The sequence below is a fragment of the Mobula birostris genome, chromosome 10, assembly GCF_030028105.1.
Source record: "Mobula birostris isolate sMobBir1 chromosome 10, sMobBir1.hap1, whole genome shotgun sequence".
Lineage (NCBI taxonomy): Eukaryota > Metazoa > Chordata > Chondrichthyes > Myliobatiformes > Myliobatidae > Mobula > Mobula birostris.
This window is the reverse complement of record NC_092379.1, coordinates 110623889-110633759: the sequence shown is the minus strand read 5'-3', so window position 1 is coordinate 110633759 and position 9871 is coordinate 110623889. Positions and strand designations below refer to the sequence as shown.

The following is a 9871-nucleotide window of genomic DNA, read 5'->3' as shown; positions in this document are numbered from 1 at the left end:
CCTATGTTCAAGTTCAACAGTGCATGACAGGGAATGAGGAAAGGTGCAGCTGACTCACATGGTTTCCTCGCGGCCCGGTAGCACATGATCTGCAGCCCGGTGGTTGGGGACCGCTGGCCTACGTCATGTGACATGGGTCATAATGGTGACGATGACAATAATTTTTATCTTCTTCTACCTCAACTTACTATGTAATGATTTGCTCTGTATGAGCAGCATGCAGAACAAGATCTTACTGTGTCTTGGTACACGTTACAATAATAATAAACCACCCAATGCATTGGTACTGCACAATATTTTTCACCATAATTAAAAACACCTCAATTCCAAAATTCTTGTTTTAATTACTTTATTAAATTCTTCATATTCTATGGCACAAACTGTAAATATTTTAATGTAAAAGGGACTGTGTTTATTTCAATGGACGCCCTTTTTTGTTTTCTGCCTTTGGATTGTGAATTGATCTGTGGGCCACCAAAGAAATCTTAGTTCTGAGCAAGGGTCTTCACATGGAAACCTAGACAAACCATCACAACTCGGTTCACACGTATGTGTAACAAATCAATGAATATGACATAGAAAATGGAGTTTGAACCTTTTTGTTTACTTGATATACTTAATTTTATCAAATAAATCATTCATGAACTAGCTGACTACTTAAATATACTGTGGTTTAGGATTTGTAGAGTGTTGAATACTACAGAGGCAGCAATGCAGCTAATCCTTTGGATACTACAAATGGAGTGCTAACTGGAGTCTGGAATGTCAGATTAATTCAATCAAGAGTGTCTTGAGGTGCTGATTTGGATCACCAGTCATGAAATTGAATCAGGAAAAATGGAGATCGAGATTTTCATTGAGGCCTCAGGGTTTCAAAGGCTTGGGCGATATGTCGGGGCAAGTTCAGTGAATCAAAGTCTGTTACCAATTGGAGGAATAGACAGTTGTGTCCATGGCCAATTAAGAATAGGGAGCAGCATTCAGGATCAAAGTGTTGGAAGGAAGTGTGCTTCAGGAAGAGAAAACAAAAGGCAAATTATCATCTAAGTGGTGACAGACTGCAAATAATTGAAGTTCGGAGGGATCTAGGTGTTCTAGGGCATGAAGCATAAAATATTGGCAGACGGACCCAACAGGCAGTGAAGAAAGCAAACAGTAGTTGGCTTTTATTGCAAAAACATTGGACTTTAAGGATAGACAGGTTGTTAACTTTGTACAGGATGAGACCATACCAGAAATACTGTGCACAGTTTTGCTCCCCTTCACCTAAATAAGGGATATGGTAGTATTGAAGGCAAGCTAATTCTTGGGATGAGGGGGTTATCCTATCAAGGGGGCTGGTCCTTTTGACTCTGTCTATCTTGGAGTTTAGAAGAATGTAGGGTCACTTTATTCAAGTATATAGAATTCTAAAGGGGTTTGACATGATAAACATTGTGAGGTTTTCTTTAGTGGGAGAATCACGAACAAGAGGACAGAGCTACAAATAATGACCTGTAGGATTTTTTTTAATTCAGTAGGTAATGAATGACCGAAATTCTTTTCTGCACGCCCCCCCCCCACCCCAGGGTAATGGAGGCCCGATCATTCGATGTTGTTAAATTGGAAATAGATCGATATTTGAAAGATTGAGGAATTGCAGAATTTCAGGTACTGCACAGAAGAAGAGTTGAGGCCAGCGTATTGAATGGTGTGATAGGTTTAAGGGGCCTGGTGGCCTACACCTGCTCGGATTTTCTTGTGTTGTGGGAGGTCAGCAGTACTATTTGGGATGAGGAACATGGAGTAGCATGCAGAAGGTTGATGGATGGTGTAGTATTTACCTTACTGACTACTCGGAGCTGCACAGTGAAAACACAGTTGTTCTGAAAGTAGCCAAGGTTTGCTGGTCCTGGATCAATATGAAATGATTTCCCTGACAACTCTGCGCACATCAAACGCGCATATGCTAATCACACTATGAAGTGCCTGCATGAATTTCCATGTAACATGATATGTCCTGGAAATTATTGTTACTACATTTCTCTCTGCTGATAGTGCATTTGAATTGCATTGTGCTGAAATTAACAGTGATGCGTGATTGAATTTGTAGGAGCCTGTTGAAATTTATGTCATTTCTTTTATAACAAATTGTTTTATGAATCATTCCATTGTAAAAGTCCACTGTTTAATAAAGGCTTACTTTTAAGCAGTTCAAGAAATAGTTTTATACAATAATTTAGTACATTACATACATGCATGTTGGTGCTAAAAGATGAATAAACCCTGAACTTTCTTCTGCTTTCTGAGAGGCAGAAAATGAACTTTACAATATAACACAAAACCATTACTATTTCATAACTATTTGAGACTGAGAGTGTCTCACTCTCTTACAGATGAGATCTGACTATTTTAAGGTTATAAAAATGGGCATGATCAAGATAACCTTTGGCCCAATATATCTCAAAGCTACAGAACACATGTCACGTAAACCAGCAGTGCCTTGAGTGTCAGCTCAGACATGATGTTTTACATAGTTTTTTAGGACTGGTGGTATGTCCAGCTGGTCAATGGAATGTAGTCTGCTCTGCTCTTTCAGATATTTGCGGATGGTTATCCTGGCTAGTGACATCAAACATCTTGGTTGAGCTAAAATTAAAAATAGCTTATGTCAGTGTTTTAGCTAAATAAAATTTGCAATTTTACTATAATTGTTTACAATTCAAACCATAGTTGTTGAACATAAGGTTCACATTTTACTCTTTTCTGTACCTGTTGCAACTCTTATACGAGTTGGAGCACATCAGATTATTAGTGTTGAGTTTTGCCGTAAAATTAGGATACGAATCCACAGCAGTGGTATCTTTGCTGCCTTGAAGACTCACAGGGATATTTTAGAAGGCTCTAACTACAATTTTTGTCCTCCCTTGATGCCTGGTCTCCTAGAGTTAATATACACAATCATAGACATAAGCATTTCTTCCCATCTTCAGGGTATCCCAGAAAACCCCCGTCTACATTGATAGGGAACCCTTTCTCACTCCCTTATGCATGCCACCTGTATCTACAGGGACACAGGAGATGAAACCTTCCCTTCCTTTTATTTTCTATGAGGAATAGAAATTAACCCAAAAATATATACTGTATTTGTTTTCATATCATATTTAGAACATAAGCAAATAGGCACAGGAATACTCAGGAAACTGGCATAGTGTATATGGAAGGAAGGGAAACAAGCAGTAGTGTCATGGAACATTTAGAGATTAAAGAGGAGGAGGTGTTTGCTGCCTTACAGAGAATAAAAGTAGATAAGTCCCCCAGGCCTGACATGATATTTTCTCGGACCTTGACAGAGACTAGTGTAGAAATTGCAGGGGCCCTGGCAAAAATATTTAAAATGTCCTTAGCCACGGGTGCAGTGCCGGAGGACTGGAGGATAGGTCATGTTGTTCCGTTGTTTAAAAAAGGCTCCAAAAGTAAACCAGGTAATTATAGGCCGGTGAGCCTGACCTCAGTAGTAGGTAAATTATTGGAAGGTGTTCTGAGAGATCGGATATACAAGTATTTGGACAGCTAAGGGCTGATTAAGGATAGTCAGCATGGCTTTGTGCGTGGTAGATCATGTTTAACAAGACTTGTAGAGTTTTTTGAGGAGGTTACCAAGAAAGTAGATGAAGGAAAGGCTGTGGATGTTATCTACATGGACATTAGTAAGGCCTTTGACAAGGTCCCACATGGGACGTTAGTTCAGAAGGTTCAGACACTAGGCATCCATGGAGAGGTTGTAAACTGGATTCGAAATTGGCTGTGTGGGGAAAGACAGAGAGTGGAAGTGGATGATTGCTTCTCAGACTGGAGGCCTGTGGCTAGTGGTGTGCCTCAGGGATCTGTGCTGGGATCATTGTTGTTTGTTGTCTATATCAATGAACTAGATGATAATGTGGTAAATTGGATCAGCAAGTTTGCTGATGACACTAAGATTGGAGGCATTGTGGACAGCGAAAAAGGCTTTCAAAGCCTGCAGAGGGATCTGGACCAACTGGAAAAATGGGCCAGAAAATGGCAGATGGAACTTAATGCAGACAAGTGTGAGGTATTGCATTTTGGAAGGACAAATCAGGGTAGGACATACATAGTAAATGGTAGGGCACTGAGGAGTGCGGAGGAACAAAGGGATCTGGGAGTTCAGATACATAATTCCCTGAGAGTGGCGTCACAGGTAGACAGGGTTGTAAAGAAGGCTTTTGGCATCCTGGCATTCATAAATCAAAATATTGAGTATAGGAGTTGGGATGTTATAGTGAGGTTGTATAAGCATTGATGAGGCCAAATTTGGAGCATTGTGTGCAGTTCTGGTCACCTAACTATAGGAAGGATATCAGTAAGAATGAAAGAGTGCAGAGAAGATTTACTAGGATGTTGCCGGGTCTTCAGGAGTTGAGTTACAGGGAAAGATTGAACAGGTTAGGACTTTATTCCTTGGAGCATGGAAGAATGAGGGGGGATTTGATAGAGGTTTACAAAATTATGAGGGGTATAGACATAGTAAATGTGAATAGGCTCTTTCCACTTAGATTAGGATAGATAAATACGAGAGGACATGGCTTTAGGGTGAAAGGGGAAAGGTTTAAGGGGAACATTAGGGGGAACTTCTTCACTCAGAGAGTGGTGGGAGTGTGGAATGAGCTGCCATCTGATGTGGTAAATGTAGGCTCACTCTTAAGTTTTAAGAATAGATTTGATATGTACATGGCTGGGAGAGGTCTGGAGGGTTATGGACTGGGTGCAGGTCAATGAGAATAGCGGAATAAAGTTTCGGCACAGACTAGAGGGGACGAATGGCCTGTTTTCTGTGCTGTAGTGTTCTATGGTTCTAGAGAATAAAAGCCCTTCAAGCCCTTTGCTGTGACTTCTCAAGCCTCACCCATCTTTCAATATCTTCAAGCTAGTCTGAACCAGACCTCCTCTTCTTCAGTGCTTGCTCACCATAGTGCTTGATTTCATTTTTCATATATTTATCTATCCCCAACTGATCGAGTTTCCATAGCCCTCCATGGGAGCGTATTCTAGAGCACCACAGTCTCTGTGAAGAAGTGCCTTTGCATTGACAAATTAAGTAACTGCCCCCTAACCTTATGACTGTAACCTGACAGCATAACTTTATAACTGCTCCCTAACCTTATAACCTTATACGACCTCACCTCATCCAAAAATTTTCAATTTAGGATAGTTTTTTTTTTCTTCTGACTTCCAAATTGGACAACTTCACAGTTCCTCACATTAACCTTCATTTGCCTCAATTTGCCACACACATTTCTAATTTAAGTTCTCCTGCAACTTACTGTTCCAATCTCTAATAATTATTATGTCTCCTATATCAGCAAAAATAATTTTATTTTGTTTTTTTCTGACCTCACAGTGACCTCTCCAATAATCCGTATCAAGAGATGCATTGCTTTTTTAATTCTCAAATTATGAACAAAATTAAATTTTCAGGATGTAATTGTGAGATATGAATATATACTTCCAGTATTTTATTGTCCTGCTTTACTAAAGGCGTTAAACCTGTTTAGCGGCTTCACTTCAACCATAAAATTACTTTTTTATAAGTCAATTCTTGTATTTTATGACAAACAAATATAACTGAGTCAATGAATAATTGAATTCTGTAAGTTATTTCAATTAGGAGAATAAAAGAACAGAAATCTTCTCCATAAATCAAACAAAAATCTATCCCCAACTGAAAACTGTTTAAAGGCCAGCTTTAGTTTTAAGTAATCAACTAGATATAATGGAAATAATAAATCTTATGCTTACCTCTGGCTCGGTTTAAAAGTTCAAATACTTCATTTTGGTTTATATTTTTATTTGCAGTGAAATCTGGTAAATAAACATTTGCTCCAAAGTCTATCAGCAGTTGGACATATTCAATCCCACAGCCATATCTGAAACACATCTCCAATGCAGTCTTTCGTGGCTTAATTCGTGACAGCAGTCTCTCCTCAGTGCAGTTAAAATCTGGGTTGGCTCCATACAAAAGAAGAAGGCGAAAGCAGTCAAAGTGCCCATACACCAAAGAGAGGTAGAGGGGACCACTACATGCACAAGGATTGGAGGCCCATTCTGGTGCTTTGGAACGGACATTGACTTCTGCTCCATGTTCCAACAGTTCCTTCAAAATCTCCACTTCCCCTTCTCTGGCTGCAACCAGAATGGGTGAGCTGTTGTTATATATACTACCGTTGGGATTAGCTCCAGCCCTAAGCAAGGCCTGGACACAGTCCAAATGCCTACCACTAACAGCAGTGAATAAAGGGGTTTGCGCCTTCACATCCAGACTATCCACCTCAGCACCATGATCTAGCAGAATCTCCAGACATTTTAGATGTCCTCTCATGGCCGCTAGACGAAGAGGGGTTCCCGGGACACCCCAGCCACTCCGGCTATTAATAAATCTTGCATACCTCTCCTGGGATAAAAGTTCAGCTAACAGTTTGTCATCATCATTAGAAACTGCTTGATTCAGCTGAGTTATTTCCCCATTGTCAATTTCTTCATCTTTTGGCTGGAGCATGGAAAATATCTTGGTGATGTCCACCAGGCTCATTTTCACAGGCCACGTAATCTCCAGTTCCATGTCAATAAAATCTCTTCTACTCAGTTTCAGACACATCCAGTCATAGTTCGTTCCTGTCACCCCTTAAATTTTCCTCTGCATTAAGATAGCTGCTGATGTAAAGGAGCAACCAAATGGAGTTTGACACCACAGTGCACCATCAATTCTAAAGTGATCAAGTAATGTAAAAGAAAGGATTCCAAAATGTGCTTCTGCGACCAAAGTTTTTAAATTGATCCAAGCTGCTTGCTGTGGCTAGTAACCTACGCAAATACTACAACAAATGCTTCAGAGCATAGATCTCCAGAGGAGGCTAAATTTAGCCTCCTTGTCCTTCCTTACTTGGTCAGCCCTACCAGTGTGAGTAAATATAGATAGGTGGCAATGTGTCTGTGCCTGTCTACTTGATTGAAGGCAGGAGAAGAATGTATGAGAGGGTTAATTGAAATGACAAGGAATATTCAAAGATAACTAGAAATGGAACATGCAATAATCCCACTAAAATATGTTCAGTTAAATACCAGCGGAAAGTTGGCATTACTTTCTGATTTAAAATAAATTGTCCACTTCTTAGACAGTGATGCAAATGTAATGGTGTAATTTGATTGCTAGGGCCCAACTTGCGCAAAGCAAGATTTATTTAATTATTTTGAGATACCGCGTGGAGCAGGCCCTTTCAGCCCAGAAGCCATGCTGCTCAGCATCCCACCTATCTAACACTAGCCTAATCGCAGGACAATTTACAGTGACCAATCAACCTGCTCACCGGTACATCTTTGGACTGTGGCAGGAAACCGAAACCAGGAGGAAACCCACACAGCCTCAGGGAGGGTGTAGAAGCTGCTCACAGACGGCGCTGAAATTGAATGCTGACACCCTGAACTGTAATAGCAATGTGCTAACCACTACGCTACAGTGGTGCCCTTTAAAGAAGGACAAAGATTCTTTGGAAATATCTTGTTACACTCTTTCAGCTTGATAAAATATTACATTGCACCTTACATTAGTGCAGTAGCAAGCTGCGTTAAAATGAGTTCAGTTGTGGTTCCAGGATAATTTGTAATAGTAAGTAATTCTAGTAATTAGACATATCACATATATCGAAATCTCTGTTGGATTTTAGTGACCTGTTTCAGATGAATTCCACACTACAACTATAGCATAAGTTTCAACTAATAAGTGCAAGAGTAGTGTCTTAATTTAAACTTGACAACTGCCCACTTAACAACAGACAATTATAGTAAAATATCAGAATTTCAAAACTTGTCTTAAATCCATGAGCTAATTGTGCAGTGGTAGTATTGTTCACCAAAAATGCCTGAGTTCAGTTTTGCAGCCAAGATTAATATTGATAGTACACAATGTTATTTTTAACTCAAAACCGGAACTAAATCAAGGACTCAATAGACTGAGTGGTGATTGAGAAGTCTGCTTCTTTCAACTTATTTTCCTGTTGTTAAAGGTAAACTTGCCACTGCAATGCCTGATTATTTTTACATCTGATATTGATAGTTATTTAAGTGTGCACTGCATCCAGCCTTGTACAGTACAACTTAAAGGAGAAGCCACAGAGATTCTGCAGATGCTGGAAATCTGGAGCAATACCCACAAAATAATGCTGGAGGAACTCAGCAGATTGGGCAGCAACTATGGAGGGCATTTGAGTCCTTCATATCAGGACCTGTTGAAGATTCTCGGCCTGAAACACAACAGTTCACTTCCCTCTATTGATGCCATCAATAGACACAATATTCCCAAGTCTATATCTCTTTATTTTTAGATTGTGGGGGGAAAGTAGAACTGGTGAACACATAACACCTATCATGGCCACAGAGCATTCCAAAATGCTTGCAGCCAATCGAGTACGTTCTAAGTGGTTGTGTGAAACTTGGCAGCTAATTTGGACACAGCAAGGACTCAGAAGCAGCAATGTGCTAATGACTACATAACGTGTGTTACTTGGTTGTTTGCTGAAGGTTAAATATTGACTGAGGCATTGGATTAACTCTGCAGTTCATCAGGATATAAGAACTATTTCACATCAGCTAAGGGATCAAACTGTGCTTTGGTTCAATATCCCATCAAAAGATAGCTTTTTAATTATATTTGCTCTTCAAGAATATGCAGAACACTGATGGTCTCAGCCTGAAACGTCGGCTGCTTGCTTTCTTCCATAGATTCTGTCCTCGCTGCTGCGCTCCTCCAGCATTAAGCCTGATTTATACTTCTGCGTCAACTTGACGCCGTAGCCTACGCAAGTGGCCTACGCGCGTTGTGAGCATTTATACTTGTGCGTTGGTGTGTCTGCGTCGCTCTGCAATTCGCGCACGTCACGCATGCGCACACACCTGCCCGTGCAAGGCTTCATGGTCATGGTAGTTTTTCTCGGGGTGAACAAGAAGCGAGCATCTTTTTTCATAAAAGCGATATGTGTCCTCCATAATTTCGGAGGTCTGTAAATCTTTATGGAAAGCACTGCAGCCAGAGTTCCTTCCCTGCCCTTCATTCGCCCAATGGGAAGCTATTGCAGCGTAGGAGGAAATGCGATGCTACCAAGTGGACCAATTACAGTTGTTGCGTTCTGCATTGCCGCAACGCGTAGTTACATTTTGGGAGAGGTGCGCGTCAGGCTACGGCGTAGGGATCCGCGTTAGTTCTGCGTAGGGTTTGCGGCGACTCAGTACTTATGGTGTTGAGTTGATGCAGAAGTATAAATCAGCCTTTATTTGTGTGTTGCTCTGGATTCCCCGAATCTGCAGAATATCTTGTGTTCATGTAGAACAGGAGTAGGCAACCTACGGCCCGCGGACTATTTTTCCTTATTCTGAGTGTTTCAGGCGACCACGCTGATGGACATGCATGGTGTCTTGTTACACTGGCCCCAGGTTCCATTTTGTTCCAAACCAAACACTGGATTAGTGTGTATTAGATACTCTCTGTGCACGCACAGGTTTTCAGATGGGATCATTCAAATTTGTAAACAGAAACAGTGTCACTGTGTTTTAACAAGAAATCCACGCTAAATATCCAGATATTTACATGTGCTATGATACTTGTTGAGTAACTCATGTTCCGAAATAAAATCGAAGAAAAAAATTCACATTGATTTATCGACTGTTTGCATTAAAATTTTCTTTTTTATTATACTTAATTTACCACCATTCAACGCATCATGTTCATACATTTTATGTTTAAAGATTCTTTGTGTCCTTTTAATAGATTCAACCGATGCCTTGATTGAAATAAGTTGCAACTAAACTGAGTTCTTTGATTACT

The 9871-nt window shown here is 40.3% G+C and overlaps 1 protein-coding gene across 1 annotated transcript; it reads right to left on the bottom strand.

Annotated features, from left to right (window-relative positions):
- Positions 1–343: 343 nt before the first annotated feature.
- asb12a (ankyrin repeat and SOCS box-containing 12a) lies at positions 344–6839 on the bottom strand. The gene is made up of 2 exons (XM_072271291.1): positions 5797–6839; positions 344–2628 (listed from the first exon to the last, which is right to left on the bottom strand). The coding sequence occupies exons 1-2, from the start codon at positions 6650–6652 to the stop codon at positions 2495–2497; spliced, it is 990 nt and encodes a 329-aa protein (XP_072127392.1). The 5' UTR covers positions 6653–6839; the 3' UTR covers positions 344–2494.
- Positions 6840–9871: the final 3032 nt, after the last annotated feature.